Source organism: Lutzomyia longipalpis, chromosome 1, assembly GCF_024334085.1.
Source record: "Lutzomyia longipalpis isolate SR_M1_2022 chromosome 1, ASM2433408v1".
In the NCBI taxonomy this organism is placed as follows: Eukaryota; Metazoa; Arthropoda; class Insecta; order Diptera; family Psychodidae; genus Lutzomyia; species Lutzomyia longipalpis.
Window position 1 is genome coordinate 3,872,216 of NC_074707.1, and position 24,929 is coordinate 3,897,144.

Genomic DNA, 24,929 nt, shown 5'->3' on the forward strand with positions numbered 1-24,929 from the left:
TGGTGTGCAATGAAGTGGAGAAATCCAGACGATGAGTACGCCAATAGGCCAAATCTTCGGCGGGAAGATGTTAAAAAGATTCTCGAATGGATCTCCAAGCAGCCCCACCTGCCCAAGATATCAGGTAAATAAGCTAATTTAATCTCTCTAATAAAATTTTTGGGAAGTTTTTTTGAAAAATAATTTTTTTGAAGGAATTTGAAGAATTTTCTTAAAGAAAATAATTTTCTAAATGTTAAAAAAATTATTCCTTCCGCTCCTAGAACTCGAGGCAATCCTCTTCATCCATTCCTGCTACTACAGCTTGGAGCAAGCAAAGAAGACCATTGATGTTCACTACACAATAAGGACTCATTCGCCGGAATTCTTTGCCAAAAGGGATTCTTCTGCGAGGGAGATTTTGGACATGACGGACATTCAGTGAGTATTTAGAGTCTACCTTCAACAAAAGAGACCTCACCTCGATTTTATTACCTTCCTCAACTTGTTATCTCATCTCGTAAAACTTTCAATTGGCCATGGGTTTATATTTTTCATTAATTCATTTGTTGCCCTCTTCATAAAATTTTAAAAACTTATTGTACCTATCGTGAAGTTCTGAAGCTGATTAATTTTATTTGCTTCGTAACAGAGTTTTTAATAAAACTTTAGCATAAATAAAAAGGAAGATTAAATGACAATAAACAAAAACATTAATTTCCGCATAATCATTTGTAAATTAAATCTATTTTTTGTCTCTATCGAGAATTTTAATTAGTCTACGTCATTGAGAGGTCAGCATGACAAAAATCTTTATTCTAAAATTAATTCCAAGCACATTTTTTTAAGAAAAATCTCAACTAGAAGTTTTTTTTGCTCCATCATTGCATCGTAAATCAATGAGTTTGTTTGAGTATTCCACAAGCAATGATAGATTCCCATTAAGACAACACAGGGCAATATATATTAGTATGTATGAGGAAATTAAATGTTCCTGACGATGACGCATCAAGAAAAATGCATAAAGAATGCATAATTTATTATAAATATTCTCATTTAACCCACACACGCAAATTGGATGAGATAGCATGTCCAATTGAAACAGTTTTAATTAACAAAAATTAATTTAAAAATCTTGGTGAAGGTTTTTCTTTAATTAGCAGTCGAATTGTGACATTTCGGTGTATTCATTGGCAACTTCTTCAGGCTTTCAAAGTGTTGGAAAAAGAGATAATTATTGTCAAAAACTTTGTGTAAGAAAAAGATCACAAATTCCAAGAGTTTTATCTTTGAAAAATCAAAGAAAAATCCATTAAAAGGAAGGAGAAAAAAAAACTTTATGCATTCATACAACATTTTGAATATAATTAAATTTTCTTTTAATTATAAAAAAATGTTCCCATAATTTCCCACACGTGCTTTTAATTAATTCTCAAGCTTTTAAGAGCACTTACATATTTTTTTTTTTCTGAGTCAGTCAACGTCAGTGAGTTTTCACTCAAAGTGGAAATTGTTATTATTTTCTTTTATCAACCTTTTAACTTTTAATGACACTTCTAATGTAATTGCGTGCTTTCATCAGGTACTAAATAAGGTGATTATTCTTAAAATAAAACTGAAAAGAAATAATTATTCTTCTAATGAAGAATTTTGAAGCCAAAATTACATAAAAAGTTATTTGAATTGTTTTTTTTTATATTATTTTTTTTTGTCAAAGTACCTTTAAAATTATCTCATCAATAAAATTTATTCTAATTGCTCTTTTATAAATTTTCTGACTAAAACAATAAAAACAATTTTATTACCTACAAAAGAAAATAATTTGCGTCTTAATTCTAACAAAATATTCCTTCTTCTAGAACCTAAAGAAAGTCAAGGGTTAATCGAATGCTTCTGGGAAATATTAGAGATATTTAGAGCTTCAAGAAGGATTCTCTTTAAAACTTTCTTATCAAAATATTCACGATATGATTTTCTGAAAATTCATAGGAGGAGCGCAATGAGGCTCCTTGGCCCTGGACATTGTTTCCTTTATTTCTTTCTTTTATTTCTAGTGCAAGAAAAAGGATATAAATCATTGTTTTGTTGCTCTTTATTAAGATCAAAGGGTTAGGATTGACTTTAGAGAGAAATTTAAAATTATTTCTGCAAGAAAATGAGAAGAAATAGATGCCAAAGTATCCTGAAGATACTCTAGGATGAGATTTATCGAAAATTAATTTTTTTTATTAAAATTATTTAATTACTAGAATTATTTTTTTTCTTACGAGGTGTGTTAATTTGGATAAGAATTTGGAAGCACCACCCACAATATAAATTGGCGGGAAGTTTAATTTACCGGTATGAGATATTTTTTAGGTTTTTAAAGATTTTTTTTGTACAGCAATATTTTCTATAAATCCAGAAGCAAGATTAGAAGGAAAAGAATTTAATAATTAAGTGAAAAATCTTAATAAAAAAGAAGAGAGGCCATAATGCAGCACATTTTGGGACACATTAATCCATTCGAGGTGTTTTATCACATACCACCGGCGTCTTCCCGGAATGAAAATCTCTGAGACAAGTTTTTCCTGTTTTTCGTGAAAGTCCCGTTTCCTTGTGATTTTTTAAAGAGTGAAATAGTCCCCAAATTCCTTCTAAAAAAATTAAAATCCTTCCTCTTATTAATTATTAAAAAAATAGACATGCTTGGTAATCTCTGGAGTGATTAATGAAATCAGGGACAGCTTCCTGGAGCCCCCATCCTTTTGCAATAAAATGAACAAATATTTATTTCACATTAGATTAAAGGGCTGGGAATTTTTTAATCAGCCTGGTAGTCATTTGATACCATGTGCTGGATAAATTCCCAGCTCTAGCTGTCACTCCGAACAAAGATTTGTACTTAAACCACATCCTGGTACGTTTTGAAGGTCCTTAAAAATTATATTTAATGCCTTTAAGGTGTTCAAGATCCTTCAGATAATGAGAATTTCAAGAGAATTAATTTCTTATTATTTCTTTTCTTTGCAGACTACAAGTTCCACTTCCTGGCCTCACTCCGGAAGGCTACAAAATAATCTTCATCAACCTTTTGGATCATGATGCAAGCAAATACAACTTCACAGCATCCCTTAAATTGTAAGAAAACTGAGGGGAGGGAAAATAATTGAGAGAAATGATCCTAAAACCCTTTTTTCAAAAATTTCCTTTAAAGATATTCCTTCATAAGCGACCTACACCTTTGGACAGAGGGCACAGCCGAGGGACACATTCTCTTGGTGAATATGCAGGGAATGAATTTGGGTCACATTGCTCGCCTGGGATTGGTGCAGATGAAGAAGTACCTCACCTACCTCCAGGACGCCCTACCGTTGCGCATTAAAGGACTCTACTTCATCAATGCAAACAGTGTTACGGATAAATTGGTGTCAATGATGAAACCCCTTATGAATAAGGAGCTAATATCCATTATGCGTGTCTTCACCACCATGGAATCCGTCTATAAAGTTATCCCCCAGGAGATATTCCCCAAAGAACTCGGAGGATCATCAAAGTCCTATGCTGAATTGCAGCGCGACATGAAGGAGGGTTTAGCGGCAAATCGGGATTTCTTCCTTGAATTTGAGAATCAACGATGGGTGGATGAGAGCAAGCGCCCAGGGAAGCCCAAAACAGCCAATGATTTGTTTGGAATTGAAGGGAATTTCAAGAAGTTAGACTTTGATTAATTTACTTTTCCTTAACTTTTGTCACATGTTCAGAATTTTTTTCTCCTTCAATATTTTACGTTTTTTTTTTTTTGTGGTAAAAAATAATTTATAGAAAAAATTCTCAGACTCTCCACATGAGGAGGTTTTATCGAAGAAAATAAAATTGTATGTATTTACACAAATGATTCCCCCGCAAAATGCAAACACAGAATCTTCCAAACTTGTATGAGAAAGAACGAATGAATCATAATGTAAAATTAAAATAAAAGGGGTGAGATAATTTTTCAAAAATGTCTCAAAGCAAAAGAATTCATTTCTCGTTAGTTTTTGCAATGGAGCCCGTGGTGTTGGATGTGGCAAAAGTGTACGAAAGTCAGAAGGATGTGCTGAAGAAGGAGGATGTGATGGCACTAAAGGAATGGGCGGATTCAAAGAAATTCTACGCTGCGGAATTTGATGAACTTGAATTAATTTTCTTCCTCTGCGAATGTGAATATGACGTGGAAAAGGCCAAGAAGCGCATCACAAATGCCACAATCTTCCAGAGTAGATCGAGCATTTTTCAAAATATGGATTTTAGGAGTGACGAACTAAAGGCCGCAATGGACACTGTGTGAGTTTTCCCTTTTTAATTTTCTAATCATTTCCTTTCGCGCATTTTCACGTGAAAATTTCAATATATATATATGTACTTACATCGTAAGAGCGTGTTGAACATAAAACACGATATTTGCGGCACGATAGAAAAAAAAACATTGCTCATAAATCATAAAAAATATAAACCAACATGCCATTTACACGGCAATATTGTCACAAAACTATAATTTCACGTACGATCGGTTTCAATGGGATCCACCACGATATTTTAAGTTTGTTTTAGCTTCATTCTATTGAAGTGTAAAAGTATTTTCTTTACGCCCAAAGTGTTTTGTCATAAACAACAACAACTAAAGCCGTTAATATATAATTTACTTGATTAACAATTATAAAGATCCATATTTAATAATAATAAAAAAGAAAACTTTATGTTGCAACAATGAAACTAATTGCAATTCATGCTGAAGGTTGAGGTAATTTTATTTTTAAATGTAAAGATCAATCATTAAAAAAAAGAGAAATTTATTTGTGTTTTTTTTAGTTCTTTAATATTTATTTAAAAGGATTCTTTGGATTTTTAAAGGCCTCACAATAGTGCAGTTTAAGGTATAAACAGTTCATTGAATTTTCACAGTCTGTTCAATTAAAGCTTTCAAGATTGTTTCTTCAAAATGAATAAAATGAAAGATAAAGAAGATTAATTTTAAAATTTCTTCTAATTCTTCTAATACTTAAAGTTTTTTTAAAGTAAATTTAAGAACGTTATAAAGGGACTAGAAAACGGACTAAACAATAAGAAATTGAGATTCATGATCATGATAATAACTTAAATTTATGAAAATTTGTTTTTTTTTTGGAATTCAAACGGTTGAGATTCTTAGGCGGAATTCACTACTCAGTCGAGCTTAAAATTTTAAGTCGATCTTAAGATTTTAAGTCAGTTTTTATTTAAGTCTGACTTAAAATTTTTAAGTCGGGCTTGGATTTTCCTGTTGTCTTGGAAAATTTATGTAAGATTTTCTGATTAAAAAATTATTTTATTATTTTATTTTATTATTTTTTTTTATTTTATGTTTATTTATTTTATTTTATTTTACTTTATTTTATTTTAAAAATTTTAAGTCAGACTTAAATAAAACTGACTTAACAGTGTTAAGTTAACACCTTAGGTTCGACTTAAAAACCGATTTAAAACTTTAAGCCCGACTGAGTAGTGAATTCCGCCCCTTATCTATCATTTGACGTTCTTTTCCAAACGTTTTGACATTTTTTTTTACTTCCCTTTGGCATTTGCTTTAATATCTTCTAAAGCTTTTTTCTTACATTTTGACGTTTGTTTTTTTCTAACGTTTGAAATTTTCATTCAAACAAATATTTCATAGCTTATTAGTTTTTTTATTGCTAATTTTTTTAATGTCTTTCACACACCTTAAACACATTCCTGTCTAATTCTAAAGATCCATCAACGTCTGATCATCTTAATATTTTTTTCTTATTGCAGACTTGTCTCCTGTCTCACACTGAAAGACGAAATTCCTGGTCAATTGGCAATCTACATGCGTGTCTTGTGCGAAGATGCAAAATTGGTGAATGCCTCAAATCTCATTAAGGTATTCATATCGTACTCGTATTTATGGTTTCGCTCTGAGGTGCCCCCAGTCAACCACATTCTAATCGTCGATCTCGATGTAGTCACTTTGGCCCACTTGGGGACCCTCGACCTGCGCACGTTGCGCGAATTGTCCTGCTTCTACAATCACTTCTACTTCGGCACACTCATGAAGGTGCACCTCATCAATGTTGGCCCGTGGATTGATCGCCTTTTGGGACTCCTGAAGACCACGATGGGACGGGAGTTTAGTGAGAAAATCTGCGTGCATCGCGATGCGAGTAATTTGCACGAGTTCATGGCACTTGGGCACTTGCCGAAGGAATTGGGTGGTGATTTTCTCTCATTTAACCAATTGCATGTGGGTATGAAGGAATTGCTGGAGAAGCACGCTGATGAGCTGATGAATAAGTATAAAGTACATTCGAGTGGATTTCTCCAAATTCATTCAGCACCACACACTGAACCCGATCTATTTGGCGTTGATGGTACATTTAGGCAACTTGAAGTGGACTAACCAACGATCTTATTCCTTGCAGAATGAGCATTGATGTTAAATCATTTTTCAATTTTCTTATTTTATTCGATTTTCAAGTAATTTTTCGACAATTGAATGAAATGCTCCATATTGCTTAATTTTCTAATAAATCCAAATAAATAAACCAAATCATTCCTCCCACACATTGTAAATGAATTATTAAAATAATGTAAAATATAGATCATAAAATTTTGTGGGCTCTTCCAAAAGCCATTGTATGCAAATTAAATTCATTTTATAACATTTATTCCGGTGATTTCAATAAAAGTAAAAATTCGCATTTGAGAATTATTATTATTTTGCTTAATGTTGGAGAATTTAATGAATTTTTCATGGAGTTTTCTTTGAAGATTTCGCGTGATCTTCACCAGTAAAAAGCAACACAAAGTATGTACTTTCTTCATGATCTTGTGAAGTGTATAAATGTTTTTTTTTATTTGTATGAAAACATCTCTCAACTACATCATAAGAAAGAATCCTCTAGGTCAAGTTGCGATAGAGCATAATAGAGTGGGGAATGACTTCTGTGGAAGAGACGGAGAAGAATAATAACGTAGAAAAGTCTTTTTTGCCATTGACGATTTGGCACACACTTAAAAGAACGAGCGGCTCAAAGAGTAAACGCGATATACAGAGACACAGCGCGAAGTATGGGCACATAGAGATCTTAGCGAAACGTATGACCGCTCAAGATGCATAATGGGATGACGTGGCTTGGATTTCTTTTCTCCATGCCTCAGTCTTTCAATGAAAGCCCCAGCAACGGACGTGCTTCTTCATTCGCTCCTCTTCTTGCCTTGAGAAAAGGGAGAGATCTCCGTTCGAGGGATCAGTTCAAAAGTGATCGTATTTATGTGAGTGCTCGCGATCATGGATTAAAGTTTTTTTTTTTTTAAATAATTTGCCAAATAATTGTGATTTTTAATTTGTTCCTCAGAAGTGTTTTGCCCTCGCGGGTTATTGAACTTTTGTTGTGAGAATAATTTATAAAAATTAAAATGAAATTCATTTCTCCTGAAAAGGAGTACGCAAAGAATCCTGACCTAAAGCGGGAGGATGTGAGAAATATTCTCGAGTGGCTCTGTCGGCAGCCACATCTACCAAATATCACTGGTGAGAAGTTTTATAAATAAAAAAAGAAAATTCAAAGAGAAGATCTTTTCTCTCTTTGCCCCAATATTCGTGGTTGTGAGTGCAAATTGCGCTAATCTCAATTGCGCCGCTATGTACACGCAGAATCCGAGGCTATTTTCTTTCTTCACGCCTGCTACCACAGCATTGAGCAGACAAAGAAGACAATTGACAACTACTACACCATCAGGACTCACACCGTTGATCTATTTCGCAATCGCGATGTCTGCTCCAAGGAAATGTTGGACATCTCCAATGTTATGCTGTACACACCCCTCCTCGATGAACACCCCGAGGGGCACAAGGTCATGTACGCGCGCCTCATGGATCCCGAAGTTACGAAATACATTCACGCCGATGCTGTGAAATTGTGAGTTATGTGCTTATCACACACCGCACGTAAGAAAACATTAGAACGGGTTTTCCCTCTCTTATAGAACCGCTAGCTAAAAGAATAGTTGTTTTGGTTATTTCTTATGATGAAGACAAGATGATCACGATGATCGTTTGATCGAAGAAATAGCTTACCTATACAAAATGTATTAATAGCAAAAAAAAATGAATTATATACCCCCGGGGTTATCAACAAATTGAATATCTTTCCGCATAACAAAACTCCTCGAGTTTGTTGGAATATTTAGCGATGGTTGGTAAACAAGAAGATTGAAAAGAAATCATAAATTGATCAATCACTTCTCAGTGTTGTTAAAATCCCAATATTGGAGCACGCAGCATTTTCTAAACTGAGAGCATAAAAATTTCCTCATTTTCTTATTAATTAGTCTAGAATTTTATGCTTCTTTATTTTATGATTGATTTCCTTCATTTTAATAGAAGGAGTTGAAGGAATTGATTTTACTGTATTTTAACGATCATGAGACAGATTTAATTTTCTTCAAGAATTTGTTAAAGAAAAAAAATTTTACGGGTCATGTAAAATAATAAGGCTTTTGCCTTTTATACTATCAAGTTTGATAGCCCTAGTTAGAGTGCATGATGCTTCCTCATTCATCTCAATCGCGTTTTCTTGGAATTTAGCCATATCGTCTTTTATTGTGATTTGTTAAATGGAAAATACGCTTTAATCAAACTAAACAGAACTCTTTTATTTATTTTTTTAATTTTAATGAGGAAATCTTTCTGAGATACGCATATTTTAATCACGCATACCAGAAATAATTTTACTTAATCATTGTGAAATTCTAAGGAAGTTTTTTTTTTAAATTAATTAAAGCTTGTTCTTCATTTAAGAATTATCAATAAAGAATTTTAATTAGTAACCTTATTTCTCTTAAAAGCTTTTAAAAATGTTCTCTAATTTTTTTCTAATTTAAATTTTTTAATTGGCCTAATTATTTTTCAACGCTCTTTATTAAAGAAAAAATAGAAGAATAAAATAATTAGTCTGTCATAAGAAACTTGATCAAAGTTCTTATAATTTTTTCATTGAAATTTTAAGCATTTCCTTGGTTTCTTTAGTTTTTGATAATTAGTTTAATGGTATAAAAAATTATGAGACTTTTTGCTTATTAAGTATTAAATTGCAGACTTATAAAAACTTTATCTGCTTCTTTTTATTCTTAATACGAACAAACAGAAAAAAACATCAACAAAAAATCTTTAATTTCTTGCAAAACTTGTAACGGACTTTTAATCTCAGTCTTCTTAAAAAAAAAAAGTTTAGTTTATTTTTAGATCAAGAAAATATAATTTAATAGTTCTTTTAACATATAATTTTCTATCTAAAATTTACCCGAAAAATCGCTATTTGTCTTTGTAAGTTAATTAAGGAAACAAACTAACGTAACCGCCCAAAAATAATGATCTCATTTTCAGAACATACAAGAATAATTACCAAATTTTTTATGACATTGATAAATATCTCTGCGATTGTGAGAAAATCGGGGAGAAACAAACGGATTTAGTTCTTTAATTTCAAGATCAGTTTTGACTCTTTTTTCTTGTTTGCTCTTCAAGGTTTTATTTACACTGAATTTTGTTGATTTTTCTGCCCAAGAAAAAACTCTGTCGAACAAGATCGCATTGCTCCATCTTTATTGCACTGCTGCATCAAGATCTTGTAAAACTAGTTTATTACATCTCAAGAAGTTTTGAAGGACTAAATGCGAGATTTTGTGTATTTTTTTCTTTCGCGATAAATCTGATAAATAAAAGAGAAAATTAAATACCTTTTATTGATACTTAAATCTCTTTTTTTTTAAATAAATCTTCTCCACTTTAAGATATAATTTCGTCTTTGACCATTGGCTGTGGACGGAGGGCACTGCACCTGGGCATGTCCTTGTTGTGGACATGGACAGCGCCAGCCTTGGCCATGTGACACGAATGAGTCTCTCTGTGGCTAAGAAGTACCTTCACTTCCTCCAGGAGGCAATCCCAGTGCGCCTAAAGGGACTTCATATAATCAACACGGCATCCTTCATTGATAAAATCCTCGCCCTTATTCGTCCCTTTGTGAAGAAGGAACTCGTGAGTTTGGTGCATTTTCACACCGACATGGAGACCATATACCCAATGATTCCACAGAAAATCTTCCCCAAGGAATTTGGTGGGAAGGCCGCATCAATTTTGGAGCTACACAGTGAGTGAAATTATTTATTTAAAAAACATGAAAAAAAAATGAGATCACGCGTTTGGAGCAATTTTAACTCTACATGCCTGTTTTTTTGCAATCCTCTCTATTTGACAGAGAAAATGAAGGAAAAACTATTTGCCAATCGTGACTTTTTCATCCATGAGGAAAATACACGGCTTGTGAATGAGAAATTGCGACCGAGCGGGAAGAAAAACGCACCTGTGGACGAGGCTTTTGGGTTCGAGGGCAGTTTTAAGCGATTAAACATTGATTAAAATACAATAAAACATCAATTGTACGTACAGCATGTGGCTCAGGAAGTACTCAACGACTGGCGGTGCAATTTTTGTGCGAGAAGACTCCTATTTGGGTCTCCATCATCACCACCACCAAAAAAAATAACTTTGATGATCACTAGCCCAGAACTAAATTATTTTTGAATTATATTGTTTTTATATTATTTTACCTTTTCAACCACACAATATTGTATATGTAACACCTTTTTTTTGTTATTACTTTCAATTATATATAAGCAATTGTGTTACGGGAATTTAAATCAGTCTGATTTGTTTGGTTGCCGCAAAGAGGGAATCATGAAGAGTCTCACATTAGCATTCATTGCGATCTGCATGATCGCCGTGCTGGTACAGTTTTCATTAGAGATATTTCTAATAATATTATAAAGGAATTTTTAATTTCTCTGTGCTTTTGTGATCTTTTTGTGCGTGATTTTATTTCCTTTTCTTAGATCCACTCAGCGGAGGGAAACAATGAAGGACGTCGCGGGGAACGTGGAAATGGAGTTCGTGGCCGACCATCGCGTGGATTTATGGGTGAGGGAGCACCAGGAGGCCCACCTGGAGGACCACCAGGACCACCTGGAGGTCCACCAGGACATCCCGGTAGGGGACCACCTGGTCAAGGACATCCCCCTGGCCCACCAGGAAGCAATGAATCTGGTGCCGAGGGATCAACTCCTGCCTCGTAAAGTTCATCCTCATCGAGTTCTGGAGGAATGACATGCAATCCTCGAGATTCAGTGTCAAATTAGCAATGGAGTTTCCGCAAATAAACTTTGTGCAATACCAGAGAATTACGGAGTTTAACTTTTCTCTCTCTTTCTTCCTACAAAATCTAATTACACAGTGGAGTCACGTTGGACAGGTAGGACAGCCTGAATTGTTGTGACACTGAAAAGATTCTACTTTGAAGCACATAGGGCTAAAGGGAAATTCATATTTTTTTTCTATTTTCTTGGGTGATTTGAACCTTTCAATAATTTATGTGAGTACAGGAATTGTGAATTAGGTTCTTTTTCTTAACGACGTTTTGGAGGTTTGTTTCTTAAATTCATCAGGTACTGAATTCTCAGTAAAATTTTCTTTTGGGAAATATATTTAAAAAAAAATTATTCAAGTACTTAGCCCTGATTTAGCAATTCAGCTTTATTGGGTCTTTTAGTGCATAAAAATAGCATAAACAATTTCAAACAGAAAAGTTTTAGATCCAAAAATTAAATAATAGGGAATTTTTATTAAAATATTAGATTTCTAGACAATTCTAAGGTCAAGTTCGCGGAAATAAAAATGCCCAAGAATATACGAATTTAATTTAATATTCTTTGTTTTTAGTTTCTAATGTTCCAAATACCTGTGGAGAGAGAATAAACCTTTTAAATAAAGGAAATAAATTTAAAAAAATTTAATTCTAGTGAATCAGGCCTAGATCGCAATTCTTGAAACCTTTTCAAATCATTACAAAAAAGTCAAATATTTATTTTATTTGTTAATTCACAAAATCAACATCGTATTAATCAGCGCAGTACAAGCAAAAAAGCTGTTCTACCCATCCCCCACTGTAGAGGAAAATTTCATAATGAATTAAAATAATGAGATGCAGTCTTGTGGAAAATATTCCAACATAATAATTTCAGTTTGAAGATCACAATCTCACGCGACAATTTGTGACTGATCTCTATCATTTTAGTATAAAACATTGCAAAACATCCCGTTTTTTCCACAGTTTCACCCAAGAACTTCTATTTGTCTTTCTTGTGCTATTAAATTCAATGCAACCCATCAGTGATGTTTTCCCCAAGAATTTTCTGTGCGTTGAGTTTTTTTCTTCTTATCGTGGTAAAGTGTTAAAGAGAGGATCATCAATCCAAGTTTATTCTGACATCATTGTGATTTATTTATAGATGGTTTCTTGTGTTGATCAACATAATATCAAAGAACGGAGCTTTGCTCAATATCCAGGAGATAATATCTACACATCACGCGGCCGTAGAACGGAAGTAATTCAAACATACGGATCAGGAGGAACAACTGTCATACAATCAAATAATAATCCAATGCGACGCCCATCTACCGTTGTTGTTACCTGAGCCAACAACATCAAGAACTATATCTTAAAAATCAAATAAAATTATAATCATATGAATATAGCATGAACTGTGACATTTTAACGTATTGCATGTGGAGTTGAAAAATAAATTATTCATGAAATTATCATCTCTTGTCTTCACTCAATTCTTTCTCTTAAATCTTTCTTCTTTCTCAGTAGAAGTTTGACGCCAAGAGAGGCGATATTTTTTTTTTAATTTCTACAAAACTATCTTTAGCCGGACTAAAGTTCGTGAACTTTATGAGATAATCCATGAACAATAACTTAATGCATTTTATATAAAATTAATGGAAAAAAATCATGCGGAATTATTCCTTTGAAGTCTTTTTGCTTGCCTACATAACAATTTATTTTATTCAATTATTGATTTTTTTTCTGTATGCTATTATTCACGATAAGATCTGTTAATCAAATGGCACTTAATTCATAAAAAAAACTCTCTAATTTTGTCTTTTGTGTTTACAATAAATAGTTCAAGGAAAATTTTCAAAGAGAAAAAGCTACAAATTGGATCAAAATGAAAATTAGAGGAAAATTTTACACTCAGCAGCTATTAAATAGTATTTGTTTTATCATTGAACTCAATGATAAACTACGGAAAAATCTCTAAAATATTTATTTGTGTTGTTTATGTACCCTACTAATTTAATTCTTTAACCCAGATATGCCCAAAAGTTTCAAAATTGTCTAGAAAAATCATTTCTGAACTAAAATTCTTGAAATTTCGCCTAATAGGTTCCTTAACTCTTCCTGTAACAGAATAATATTTAATTGCTTTGGAAATAATATGGTAGATTCTGATAAAAATCTTTTCTTTTCTTTTTTAACAACTTACAAGATATTGTAAGATTTTGACAGATGGAGTTTTTAAATCCTTCTATTGTCGTTCTATTAAAGAAAAATTCAAGAATTCTTTGTTCCAAACAACAGTCAGAAAGAACTTTAAAGAGTCTTGGAAAAGTAATTTTCTTTCAGAAACCCATTTTAAGAAAGAAATAAAATGTCAAAATATTATAAAATTTTTCCCAGAATACCAAAAATATTATAACTGACGAATTGTAAGAAAAGAAAAGATTTTTACCAGAATCTACCCTAATATCATCTTATTTCATTTTTATGCCCTCAAACTATGAATCTCAAAGTCAATAAAGTTTTATTTCTGAGTGTAATGAACAAATATGGGTTAATTATTAATTTTCCGGTGATTTTTCAACAGGAAAATCCACTTTTTTTGCTTCCTATTTTATTTCTCCTTAAAAAAAATTTTTTTTATAGCCCCCTGATGATACAGAGCAGTTAAACTTTTCAACTACACTAATAAATAAATTAAAAAATTCAGGGTAAAACATATTAAAAGAAATTCAATTTAAACATTTTTATTATTCTAAAAAATCTCATATCTATTAAAAGACACGGTATAATATATATTTTATTTCTCTTCACCGAAAATTAAAACGCAAAAATTAAACCAAAATGATTGCTTCTTTTGTAGTTTTTTCTTGCATTAAAATAATTTTTCTCTATTTAGGAAAATTAAAATTAAAAAAAAAAAATGCCACAAGTGGTAGGTATTGAGTCATTGCGGATGGTTAAAGGCATTTTTTGGTCATATTGCACTCTCAAATTTACAAATGACCGAAAATGTATCACCACCAAGTCGATTGGCCCACCATTTGTTCTTCACTACGGCCAATTTTAGCGTATCGCACGTGAATTTTGCATACAAATTCGTATGTAGCGCACGTCCCATACCCTCAACCACCAGGAGATCTGTCTCATGGTACGTCATTGCTTGACAGAGCTCTAGAATCCGGCCACAAATATTCGGGGAATTTTAGCTTTTAAGCAAACTCTCAAGCAAGAAAAGAAAAAATTGAGAAACATACCTGGTGGGAGACTCTTGAGGTTGAGACAGGGACCCGATTGACCGTTGGGCAGGATGAGAAGTCGTTCTGTGGCATATGCCTCCCGGAGTATACTACACTCATCACAGCAGCTGCTCATGACTTCCTTCAGCTCATTGTATGTAATATCCGCAAGGGCAGGCTCCGAATTGGCACAGAGAATCACCTTTGTCTTCCGCCGCAGCAGCTCCCGGGCGAACGGGAGGATCCCTAAGATGATGTCAAAGCCACTGTTATCCACAAAAATTGCTGCACATTTGTGGGCAGGTTTCTGGAATTGTGTGTTGTGCGCCAAAAGAGGTAAAACAGAAGAAAAGCTGTGAGTTAATTTGGTGTGCAAAGCAGGTGGGCTAAGTGCGTAGTATTACTTGCAACCTTGCCAGCCATTCATCGAGCCCATCGATGAGCCAGGGGCGTGGTTGAATGTAGCTTAGAGCCTCATTGAGTCCAAAGGAGCTGTTCCCCTCGAGGATCTCGCAAACAGCTTGAGCACCCCAGTCAAACATATTTCCCGCCAGGAGTCCTCGTACGAGTTCAATCCACCTCTCATTGTCCCTGAGTTTATCCACCTCCTCAAAGCGTAGTCGTAGCATACGCAGAGCTGTCTTATTCTCCAGGATCTTCTGATCCCGCCACGGGTCTGAGAAGCCGTGTCGACGTAGGCACATCTCATTCAAATCCAACAATGTTCGAATTGTTATAGGTTCACCATTTCTACACAAAAACAAAGAATTTTAGTTTACAGCCTAAAGGGATTCCTCTAAACCAGGGAACTTACTCCGTACTCTCACCAAGAGAATTCATCTTTTCGAGAAAATCCTCCTGAAATCTCTGAGATCGCATGCAGGCATCATCGCTCTCATTCTCACTTCTGCAAATTCACAAAAAAAAAAATTTAAATAGAGATTAGCAACAAGAGATATCACAATCTCCCTCCATTATTTACATTTTAAGCCCCACAATACTCACTTCCTAGCCTGAATGGTGAACTTCTTCACCAAATCCCGGAAGCACTGAAACCAATATCCCCTCACGGCGGCATCATCACTCAAATTCAATGTGTCTGGATTGTATTTTTCAGCATCCAGCAACAGTGGGCAGAACATTTTTGTTGTTTTATTTTATTTATGTAAATTCCTGTTTTTTTGTAGGTTATGTTCAGGGGGAAATTCAACGGTGTTTGCCTTTTTGGGGCTTTCCGGTGTGTTAATTTGAATTTATTTCATAGGCACTGCCCTCAATGGCCAAGGATGTTTGCTCAGCACCAGCAAACACTCCACGATCCAACTTCTTTTGCGTCAAAATGTAAACTGTGGTGGTGTTTTCCTAAAACCAGCTGATTGTGAGTGAAGGCGCAAAGTCAGCTGTCATCCGTACTTCCTGTTTTGATTTTGCACGTCAGTTTTGCGCTCAAGTATTTTTTTATTAACCGTATGAATCCCTGAAAATCGTCCAGAAAAGGCAGAGAATCATGAAGATTATCGTGAAGAAGCTCCAGGGAACAGAATGTGACATAGAAGTAGGTTCCGCGATGATCCTTCTTAATCAGAAAGCATTAAAAAGATAATTTTATCGCCTCTTGCAATAGATCTCAGAGGAGGGCACAGTACAGGAGCTAAAGATGAAGATAGCCGAGGAAATGAACATTCCAGTGTCACATCAGAAGCTCCTCCGTACGGGATTCACATTGGCCAACAATCGCACCCTGGATTCGTATGGCATCAAAGACGGGACAAAATTGGTGCTGCTGACAAAGAAGCCCGATACCCTTGAGGAAGCCATCCACAAGAGCTTCCTGAAATTCTACACAAATGACCAGGCAGACAGGCTAACGGCTGCCTTCATGGAAGATTTCTCCAAGAAGGTTTCACAGCTCAGCCTCGATGACATTGAACGTTTTGCCGCTGCTTCCCTGAAGCAACAGATCTCTCAATAAAGACCCACAAAGAATGCTTCGCAAGTAAAAAAGAAAAATTGTATATAATTACTGTTGTACAAAAAGAATCTCTCACAACTATTGGACAGTATGAAGCTCAATCCAGGGATGAGTCATCACTTGGGCCAAGGGGAGCCTTCCATCGGGATTGAGAACGAGTAGTTGGGACATTAAGTGAGCAGCCGGCTTGGAGACATACGGTGGGACTTTGTAGTCGAGACGAGAGATTTTTCTGTATGTATCTGCATACCCTTCCGCCATAAAGGGAGCTTCCCCGCAGAGGAGTTCATAGCAGAGCACTCCGAGATTCCACAGATCCACTGTCTTTGTATGCGGCTTTCCCTGAATCATTTCCGGCGGTAGGTAATCCAGTGTGCCACACAGTGTGGTCCTCATGGAATTCATCTCGTGCACTGACCACCCAAAGTCAGCAATCTTGAGTTCCCCTTTGTAGCCAAGCAGGAGATTCTCGGGCTTTATATCGCGATGAATGACATTCTTCTCGTGAAGGTAGATGAGAGCTGATGCGAGGGATTTGATGTAGACAGCTGTCTGGGGCTCATCGAAGCGTTTATTGGGTTGTGCCTTCTGAGCAGCAAAGAGTGTCCCCTTCGGTGCATATTCCAGGATCAAGTAGATGCGAGCATCATCGTGAAAGTAGCCATACATCCGTAGAATATTGCTATGCCTCAGGTGGGATTGAATCTCAATCTCACGACGAACTTGATGCTCCACACCTGAATCCTGAATTTGCTTCTTGAACAACACCTTCAGGGCAACCACGTACTTTGTCTCCTTCTCCCGCGCAATGTAAACATTCCCGAATTTCCCACGTCCCAGAAGGCGCCCAATGTCAAAATTACTCAGCGACCACACCGTCTTGGGCTTCTCAGTCCCCACAGATCCATTCGTCGAGGCTTTGGATTCGATATCACGGCGATCAGTCTTTTCCATTTTATCGCTCGCAGATGATCCGGATGACGTCTGTGGCTCAGTCTTTGCACTCCATCCCGCACCTGTATTCCCAGATGGCTCTTTCTGCCCACCAGTAGCCTCTCCACTTGAGGAAATCACAATCGTTGGGACTTGGGGGTGCTTTTCCGTTGCACCATGTTTGGCTTGGCTGGGATTTGCGAGGGCATTTCCAGCATTGAGGGTGTTCTCCTTGCCACTCACCAAGGGTTTCCTATTCATTTTCAGTTTCCGTCGAATCTCTCAAGTGAAATTTGTGCACAAAATGCAGGGAAAATAGCAAAAAACACACAATAAGCAGGAAAATGCAATTTTGTTTTCAATTTTAACCGACATTGATTTGCGGGATATGTTTTCCCATGTGCGAGAGGGAGAAGGCAATGGCATGAAGTTTGTTGAAAGCCATTACTTTTCATGTCCCAAACTTTGTAAAATAAATAAATGTTTGCTAAATCCTTTTAAAAATCTTTGTTTTATTAATGTTTTCTTTAATTATTTTAATAATTAATTTAAAAATCCAATAATATAAAAATTGTTGCGTGGAAAAATTGAAAGCAAATCTGCAAATTGAAGTAAGTTTGTGGACACCCTAATAAAAATTTCGGCAAAAAGCGTCACATTGTGGGACACTCTTTCAGTTTATTTTGGATTTCGGGTGGTGAGCTCTTGTGGTGCAAAAAAAAAAAAGATTCTGGAGCTCATTTCCTGGCGATATTCCGGTGGGAATTAGGTAAAATTGTGCGTGTTTGTGTGTGGAATTAGCCATGGAGATTGACATTAAAGTTCTGGAGGAAGCGGTGGTCCTCTTCTACCGCTCGGAATCATCGCAACAAGCACGGGCACACGAGTGGCTGTCGCAGGTACAGCTGAGCCCCCAAGCTTGGCAATTTTGCTGGGAACTCATGGCTCCGGATAAGACGTGTGAGGTCCAATTCTTCGGTGCTACCACCCTGCATTCAAAGTTACTGAAATACTGGCATGAGGTGCCCAAAGAGATGCACGAGGAGCTCAAGCAGAAGCTCCTGCAGGCAATTGTGGCCTTCGGTGGGGGTCCCAAGCTCGTGCTAAATCGCCTCTGTATTGCCTTTAGTGCATTCATCGTACACATGCTCGAGGAATGGCCAACAGCCATTGAGGATGTCACGAATACCTTTCAGAATCAGCAACTGGCCAATTTGTCCGTGAACACACAGATTTGGATTATGATGGAGATTCTCGGTGGTATCCCCGAGGAGGCAAATGCAATCTACACGTCTGTGCAGAGGGCTATGCTAAGGCAGGAAATTAACAAGCGCACGGGCTTCATTCTCTCCACAATTGATGGGTATCTCAGTGTTAAATGTGATGCCCCTGGACTTGAGGATGAGGACACCGCATCAATGCTGCGGGCTGTGAAATGTGGTGGGCTGTGGCTGAAGAATGGTCATCCAATGGATAGTTGTCTCAAATTCGCCGAAACCCTTCTGAAGCTCGTAAATAAGTGCTATTGGAGCTGTGTCCAGGGCGATGGGTGTATGTCAGCGGATGAGAATGAATTGGCAGAAGTATGCCTGGAGACACTATCATTCATCATGGTGCAACCCGATGCCCACAGGTATTCAAATACAGCCCTTGTGATGATTCGAATGTTCCTGGAGTCCCTGACGGAAATCCTCAAGGCTGAATGGCGGGAGAATAATCTCAATGAGGACATTGCCGTTGGCATTTACACTCTCTTAATTGCTTCCATTGAATCCCAATCGCGCCTCCTGCTCACGGGGATTGCGTCCGACAGTGCGGAACATCGTGAATTGTACACGAGGCTCATTGAGGAGATTCTCCAGTGTACCAATAAGCCGGGAATTTACCCTGTGGAGGAATCCTGCAGTGTTCTCGCCATGGGATTTTGGTACATGCTTCAGGATGAGGTGTTGTCGCTGGATCCGAGTGTGCAACGGAGTAAGTGCATGGAGACAATCAGGCCACTCTATGCGCATCTGACCAAAGTTCTCGTGCGGAAGGCACAACAGCCCAATGAGGTGTCCATTGAGCGATGGAGTTCCGATGATTTGGAGACTTTCCGCTGCTACCGTCAGGACATATCAGACACCCTCATGTACTGCTACGATGTACTTCACGATGATCTCCTGGAGATTTTTGCAGCTATTCTCGATGAGGGAATTCTCGCGGTGCAGAGTGATCAGTTGAATTGGCCAAAACTCGAGGCTGTCATCTATTCCATGTGCTCCATTGCTGAGCACATCTCCGTGACGGAGAACATCGTCATCCCGAAGCTGATGCACACCCTCAGTGAGATACCCTATGAGACACTCAATGAGAAACTCCTGGGAACAGCATTGGAAACAATTGGGTCGTACTGTGAGTGGTTCAAGGAGAATCCTGTCTACCTCCCGCCAGCGATTGATCTCCTCGTGAAGGGACTCAACTCCACAATGGCATCCCAGGCAACGTTGGGACTCAAGGAGCTCACGAGAGAGTGCCAAATGCAGATGAAGATCTACGCTGAACCCCTGCTGAAGGCATGCGAACAGAGCCTTCACGGTGGACACCTCAAGAATGCCGAATCCGTCAGACTGATGTACAGCATTGGGAGGCTCATGAGTATGCTGAGTCCGGACAAAATTCCCGCTTGTTTGGACCTCATGGTCTCCCCGTGCTTCGAGGAACTCCAGCTAATCACGCAGAATCGCACCCAGACGGAAGCAGCGAAAATACGAACACTCTTCCGCCTAAACATGGTATCCACGCTGTATTCATCCCTCAACACGAAGGGTGTTCAGCAGGAGAACACAGACAGCACCAATGCCCAACCCGTCCTACTTGTCATGGAGAGAACAATGCCAATCTTCCGGCAAATTGGTGAAATGTGGATTGATGACACGCAAATAATTGAGGCGCTGTGCAATAGTCTCAAATACGCCGTGACCAATTTAATGAATGACTCCAAGCCAATGCTTCCGGATCTCTGTTGCTTGATCATCTCAATCTTCCAGACAAAGTGTGTGTGCCCTGCAATGGATATCGCCAAAACCTGCATCATTATGTTCTACAATGATGCCGATATGCATGCTAAAATGCATCAACTTCTCGTTGAAATTATTGCCTACAACATTCGTCATTTTGAGGTGAGCTAACTAATAATTGTAAAAAAAAAAAAAACTTATCTCTATCATTAGGCGCCCTGCCCTAATTTTCCTCTTTTTTTATGAGCTGAAAGTAAATCAAAGAAAAAAAAGTCAATCATAACGCGTCCAGTTATTAGAGTTGGTATACCACAACGCGGATGGGTCAGTGTATGCGTTGTAATTTAATTTATGAGCAGTATTAGTAGGCAAAGTTGATTTTTTTGTGAAATTCAGTAATTTGATGCATAAAAATGGTCATATCTCAGGTTTTACAGAAATTTCTTGACTAGTTTTGGAAAGGTCTTGAAACGTCTATTAGAGATTTTTGATACTTTTCAAGGTCACTTCTAGAACATAAAATTGCGAATTTGTGTTTAACCAAAAAAGTTTTTGGCATTTTTTGTCCTCAAGGAATGGTTCTAGAGGTTTTTGATGTTCCAGAAAGTTGTAGCGAATTGCAAAACCTTTAATTTGATACCAATTTGAGTAAAATCGGATAACCCGTTTAAGAGATATGGCACTTAGAACTTTTCAAATTCAAGAATTTTTAAAATGGCGATATCTTGTAAATGGCGACATAGATTTTCTTCATTTTCGGGATCCTGTCCACCTAACTTGGCTCGCCATTTGACGGCCCGCTTTGACTGAGGCCTCCCAAGCCGTTTTGTCCCATCCCTTCCCATCTTATTAGAGTAATATCACAGTTTGATATCACAGATCGTTTCCTTATCACTGGTCCAGGTTTAAAATCTTATAAAAGTTTTAAATATGGACAGCACAAATAAGTTAAATAAAATTACCCTTAAAAAGTCAGGGTAAACATTGTATAGACACAGTTGACAAACGATATGAGGGGAGGTGTGGTTACGGAGGAGGGCTTTCGGGATTACGGATCCCCTGGCCCAGACCAACCATCGTAGTCCATAAAGTGGCGTCATGGCGTTATGGCGGTCATGGAGACTCTAATGGCAAATTTTTTGTGCCTATTCGGAGCCTGTTTAGGCCCTCCAAAGTCTCCTTCTTCTGTTTTGTCACTTTGTCACGAGTTAACTTAAATTGGTGCTGCACTTCTGCAGCTCGTCCACTTCCGAAAATTTCCTTAAGAAAAGGTACGTCCTTTAATGCTATGCGGCCACTTGATCCATTTAAATTAAATTAATGAACTAATAGTTCATCTTCAAAGACTTGCCAACCACTTTGGGTTGGACTTGCGTAGAATTTTAAGTTCGGCAAGAACTTTTGCCCTGGATTCATCTATGTTCCAATCCCCGATGAGAGTATTATATTCCTCAAGGGTCTTAAGAGGAAAAGGGGACTCTCCCACTTCTTCTGACTGTGCTACGAGAAGGTAAACATTTCTATCGGTAATGTTTACCTTCTTCGTAAGGTCCTCCAGCGCCTTATTTTGCCTCTAAAACTGCTCCAAAATATGTTTTTGATTTTGTATTACAGTTTGGAGCAAATCATTACTTGTCTCAGCTGACGCCATGTCGGGCTCAAAGGTTAATATTGGGCCTTATTCAGCGACCAAGAAACCCTTGAAATTCGCTTGAAATCTTGAAATTTCAGTATAATATTCAAAGATTTCAAGGGTTTCTTGGTCGCTGAATCAAGCCCATTAGCTGTGTTTTAAGTTATTTTTTGAATTTTTTTATCAGTCTTGATTGGCACGCTTTCACTCAGAAACTTTCATTTAAGCCCGAGTTGATCCAAATCGGTCAAGCCGTTCTCGAGGTACAGTCATAATCAAGTCTTGGTTAAACTCTTATTACACATTGAAATTAATGGGTGAGAAGAGTTTAACCCAGACTTGATTAAGCGGGGTATGACTGTATATTGAAAAAACGTTTTTTGCTTTAGGTCGCCATATTTGCTAAACGGCTGGACCGATTTTCAAGTATGAATTATCGATGAAAATGTCTCACTGAGCTTTACAACATACTAAAATTTCAGACTTCTAGATATAAAGGAAGTCATTGACGGTGTTTCAAAATGGCGGATGGCAGCCATCTTGGATTTCGAAAATGCTAAAAAATGAAATTTTACACCCACATCTGATACCATTCTCGAGCTATGAGGCAAAATGGGAACACTTCCGCCACCATTTTCGTAATGTGGGATGTCTAAAATGTGCTCATACCAAGTTTGAGCCCGATCTCAGATGGTCGATTTTTCCGACGATTACAATACTTGGTGTTGGCCACGAAGTGGAACACCAACTAATAATAATTTGATAAAAATTCATCCTTGAGGACAACCTTGCTTCATTAACTGCTATCTTCTTTTATCACAATTCTTTATCATTAAGGCCTAGAAAATAAATAAACTAACTACTCAATAAAACGCCCCCACAAATTACCCAAAAAATATAATAAAAGTTCAAAATTTCTTCTTTTCACAGCAAATTCCAGAGAATAATTTCTCCGACGTCTCGGACCTTCTTGAATCCTTTTTTGCCTTGAATGCCCAAATTGTGCGAAAATTGCCGGTGGCTTATTCACGCGGCGACATTGACTGCTACAAATTAATCTTCTTCGCCATGAAAGCAATGGTTCTACCCGAGAGTGGACCAACAAAGTATAGTACGCAATTTCTCAATCATTTCATCATGCAATCCCGACAATATCCCAACATGACGACAGCTATAATCGAACGAGGGGGTCAAATAATTCAAACAACACTCCTGTGCATTGGTGAGTATGATGAAATCCCCCAGAAAGCCCTCCTTCTGCATCATTGGAAAGTTAATTTAATGGAAAAAAATCGTTATTGGTACATAACAATGTAATCTAATGTTTATGTTCTACCATCGATCCCGTTCGCCAATAGGTTCACTAACGCCACGGACACAGGTTGAGGTGTTTGCCGATATATTTCTCTCTATAAATAAGAAATATCCCCAAGAATTGATTGTCTGGCTGAAAATTCTCGCTACGCCACAATTCCCCACAGCCCTCGTGACGGATAGTGAGAAGAATACTTTTATGAATACCATTATAAGGTAATTTTCACAAATTATTTTCCAAAAGCTCTCTAAATCCACCAAAAGATTAATTTTCTTTAATTTTTTTCTTTTATTTTTCAGAGAAAAAGTAAATAAGCGCATAATCCAGGGACAAGTGAGAGAATTTTCCGCCAAATGTCGTGGAATACTTGAGAAAATTTAAAACATAAACCATAAAAAAATATGTTTTAATCATTTTAATTAATGAAAATTATTTTTAACAAAAAAAAATGCTTATTTAGTTTTTTTTTCTCATTAATTTCATTGTGATAAAAAAATTATTATATTAGGCAACAAAGGAAACAAGTCTTTCAATGTCCAGATTGTGAAGAAAAAAATGATCTGTATATAGGGAAAAGAAAAGTTTATTTTACAAGAGAGAGAGAGAAAGAAAATCATGTAATTTATCTTAAATGTATGTAATATGTAATTTTATGCAAAAGTGAGAAAATAAAGATATTCATGTGACGACTGCAAAAGAGCAATCTTTTTCTTCTTGTTATAGAATTTCTGCAATGTTGTTCATTTAGCAGGATAAAAGTGTTTGAATGAGAGAAATATTTTCGATTCAACATTCCCAACATTCTGCATGAAATTGTAGGGGAGACAGGTGGATTAATTAGTCTTTTGAAAGAATTTTTGTCTTGAATTAAATCTTTGTAAATTATTTTTAAATTTAAGAAAAGATTCCGAACAAATGATCCAATGTTGAGGATTTCAATTCTTTTAACTGACTTTACGATAAAGTTTTGAATCAACAGTCCCCTTCATCAGGCTTTTAGAAGTTTCTCTGACTAAACTGACGATTATAGTGCAAATAAATAAATAGCTAAAATTACTAAATGATCCATTATAGAATCTGCAATAAAAATTTTGAGTCTAAATTAAAAAAAAAATAGAACATTCAAATTCTTTTCTTTCGATTCCTTAATTTTCAATTAAGCTCTAACGATCCAACTCTAACGATTTTAGCCCAACAAATCTTCTTTTTCTGCAAGAATTCTGTTCTAAAAAATACCCGGAAAAACTTAACCATTTCCTCTCAAAACGAAGTTAAAAAAAAAACTAAAATTCACACGAAATTGAAAAAAAAAACTTCTTAAACTCAATAGATTATCACCAAACTAACCCTAGACTCCCATAAACCTTCGCCTCTCTCAAAACACAGAGGACATACCAAAGAAATTCTTGGCAAATTAATGCTACAAATCGTACAAATAGCAGTAGGAAAAGAGAAGCAAAACCATCCCATCTTTAACATCCCTTTTCTTGGGTAATTAATAAAACTTTTGTTTTCTTTCTTTTTTTTTTTTTAATTATTAAGCCAAGCTACATGTATTTTAAAGAAATATATAGTTACTCTCTCACTCCTTTCCTCTCTAATCTCTATTTTTTTATCTCTTTATCTCATCGCACAAAGTTCTTTCCCTTTGTTTTGTT

At 36.4% G+C, this 24,929-nt stretch overlaps 9 protein-coding genes and 1 long non-coding RNA gene across 10 annotated transcripts in view; 7 read left to right on the top strand and 3 right to left on the bottom strand.

Moving 5' to 3' along the window:
* Window positions 1-24,929, bottom strand: part of LOC129786570 (nuclear pore complex protein Nup88) — an 850,897-nt gene that overhangs the window by 192,159 nt on the left and 633,809 nt on the right. The gene's annotated exons all lie outside the window — the stretch shown is intronic.
* Window positions 4-3,980, top strand: LOC129786612 (retinol-binding protein pinta-like). Its single transcript, XM_055821735.1, has 4 exons — window positions 4-124; window positions 264-420; window positions 2,992-3,099; window positions 3,176-3,980. Exons 1-4 carry the CDS (start codon window positions 10-12, stop codon window positions 3,687-3,689), a joined length of 894 nt encoding a protein of 297 aa, XP_055677710.1. The 5' UTR covers window positions 4-9; the 3' UTR covers window positions 3,690-3,980.
* LOC129786607 (uncharacterized) lies at window positions 3,962-6,698 on the top strand. The gene is made up of 2 exons (XM_055821731.1): window positions 3,962-4,284; window positions 5,770-6,698. The coding sequence occupies exons 1-2, from the start codon at window positions 3,962-3,964 to the stop codon at window positions 6,392-6,394; spliced, it is 948 nt and encodes a 315-aa protein (XP_055677706.1). The 3' UTR covers window positions 6,395-6,698.
* On the top strand, window positions 6,823-10,698 carry LOC129786611 (alpha-tocopherol transfer protein-like). The gene is made up of 4 exons (XM_055821734.1): window positions 6,823-7,528; window positions 7,652-7,916; window positions 9,790-10,148; window positions 10,257-10,698. The coding sequence occupies exons 1-4, from the start codon at window positions 7,414-7,416 to the stop codon at window positions 10,415-10,417; spliced, it is 900 nt and encodes a 299-aa protein (XP_055677709.1). The 5' UTR covers window positions 6,823-7,413; the 3' UTR covers window positions 10,418-10,698.
* On the top strand, window positions 10,722-11,235 carry LOC129786631 (cuticle collagen 34-like). The gene is made up of 2 exons (XM_055821754.1): window positions 10,722-10,786; window positions 10,891-11,235. Exons 1-2 carry the CDS (start codon window positions 10,736-10,738, stop codon window positions 11,128-11,130), a joined length of 291 nt encoding a protein of 96 aa, XP_055677729.1. The 5' UTR covers window positions 10,722-10,735; the 3' UTR covers window positions 11,131-11,235.
* LOC129786634 (uncharacterized) lies at window positions 12,187-12,652 on the top strand. Its single transcript, XR_008750148.1, has 2 exons — window positions 12,187-12,277; window positions 12,343-12,652. It is a non-coding gene; the product is annotated as an uncharacterized LOC129786634 (long non-coding RNA).
* LOC129786601 (4'-phosphopantetheine phosphatase) lies at window positions 13,909-15,795 on the bottom strand. The gene is made up of 5 exons (XM_055821721.1): window positions 15,422-15,795; window positions 15,231-15,323; window positions 14,821-15,166; window positions 14,435-14,723; window positions 13,909-14,351 (listed from the first exon to the last, which is right to left on the bottom strand). Exons 1-5 carry the CDS (start codon window positions 15,556-15,558, stop codon window positions 14,155-14,157), a joined length of 1,062 nt encoding a protein of 353 aa, XP_055677696.1. The 5' UTR covers window positions 15,559-15,795; the 3' UTR covers window positions 13,909-14,154.
* Window positions 15,797-16,426, top strand: LOC129786627 (ubiquitin-like protein 4A). The gene is made up of 2 exons (XM_055821750.1): window positions 15,797-15,971; window positions 16,041-16,426. Exons 1-2 carry the CDS (start codon window positions 15,924-15,926, stop codon window positions 16,386-16,388), a joined length of 396 nt encoding a protein of 131 aa, XP_055677725.1. The 5' UTR covers window positions 15,797-15,923; the 3' UTR covers window positions 16,389-16,426.
* On the bottom strand, window positions 16,414-17,712 carry LOC129786596 (aurora kinase C). Its single transcript, XM_055821715.1, has one exon. The coding sequence runs from the start codon at window positions 17,580-17,582 to the stop codon at window positions 16,467-16,469; it is 1,116 nt and encodes a 371-aa protein (XP_055677690.1). The 5' UTR covers window positions 17,583-17,712; the 3' UTR covers window positions 16,414-16,466.
* On the top strand, window positions 17,979-23,968 carry LOC129786559 (importin-13). Its single transcript, XM_055821657.1, has 4 exons — window positions 17,979-20,485; window positions 22,887-23,178; window positions 23,315-23,486; window positions 23,571-23,968. The coding sequence occupies exons 1-4, from the start codon at window positions 18,125-18,127 to the stop codon at window positions 23,650-23,652; spliced, it is 2,907 nt and encodes a 968-aa protein (XP_055677632.1). The 5' UTR covers window positions 17,979-18,124; the 3' UTR covers window positions 23,653-23,968.

Coding starts and splice junctions, on each gene's coding strand:
- LOC129786612 (XM_055821735.1), top strand. CDS start 10: ATGAAGTGGAGAAATCCAGACGATGAGTACGCCAATAGGCCAAATCTT. Junction 125..263: donor CCACCTGCCCAAGATATCAG/GTAAATAAGCTA, acceptor TTCCGCTCCTAG/AACTCGAGGCAATCCTCTTC. Junction 421..2,991: donor TTGGACATGACGGACATTCA/GTGAGTATTTAG, acceptor TTTTCTTTGCAG/ACTACAAGTTCCACTTCCTG.
- LOC129786607 (XM_055821731.1), top strand. CDS start 3,962: ATGTCTCAAAGCAAAAGAATTCATTTCTCGTTAGTTTTTGCAATGGAG. Junction 4,285..5,769: donor AAGGCCGCAATGGACACTGT/GTGAGTTTTCCC, acceptor TTCTTATTGCAG/ACTTGTCTCCTGTCTCACAC.
- LOC129786611 (XM_055821734.1), top strand. CDS start 7,414: ATGAAATTCATTTCTCCTGAAAAGGAGTACGCAAAGAATCCTGACCTA. Junction 7,917..9,789: donor CACGCCGATGCTGTGAAATT/GTGAGTTATGTG, acceptor CTCCACTTTAAG/ATATAATTTCGTCTTTGACC. Junction 10,149..10,256: donor ATCAATTTTGGAGCTACACA/GTGAGTGAAATT, acceptor TCTATTTGACAG/AGAAAATGAAGGAAAAACTA.
- LOC129786631 (XM_055821754.1), top strand. CDS start 10,736: ATGAAGAGTCTCACATTAGCATTCATTGCGATCTGCATGATCGCCGTG. Junction 10,787..10,890: donor TCTGCATGATCGCCGTGCTG/GTACAGTTTTCA, acceptor TCCTTTTCTTAG/ATCCACTCAGCGGAGGGAAA.
- LOC129786601 (XM_055821721.1), bottom strand. CDS start 15,558: ATGTTCTGCCCACTGTTGCTGGATGCTGAAAAATACAATCCAGACACA. Junction 15,324..15,421: donor TTCACCATTCAGGCTAGGAA/GTGAGTATTGTG, acceptor GTGAATTTGCAG/AAGTGAGAATGAGAGCGATG. Junction 14,724..14,820: donor AATGGCTGGCAAGGTTGCAA/GTAATACTACGC, acceptor ACACAATTCCAG/AAACCTGCCCACAAATGTGC.
- LOC129786627 (XM_055821750.1), top strand. CDS start 15,924: ATGAAGATTATCGTGAAGAAGCTCCAGGGAACAGAATGTGACATAGAA. Junction 15,972..16,040: donor GAACAGAATGTGACATAGAA/GTAGGTTCCGCG, acceptor CTCTTGCAATAG/ATCTCAGAGGAGGGCACAGT.
- LOC129786596 (XM_055821715.1), bottom strand. CDS start 17,582: ATGAATAGGAAACCCTTGGTGAGTGGCAAGGAGAACACCCTCAATGCT.
- LOC129786559 (XM_055821657.1), top strand. CDS start 18,125: ATGGAGATTGACATTAAAGTTCTGGAGGAAGCGGTGGTCCTCTTCTAC. Junction 20,486..22,886: donor ACAACATTCGTCATTTTGAG/GTGAGCTAACTA, acceptor TTCTTTTCACAG/CAAATTCCAGAGAATAATTT. Junction 23,487..23,570: donor TTTATGAATACCATTATAAG/GTAATTTTCACA, acceptor TTTATTTTTCAG/AGAAAAAGTAAATAAGCGCA.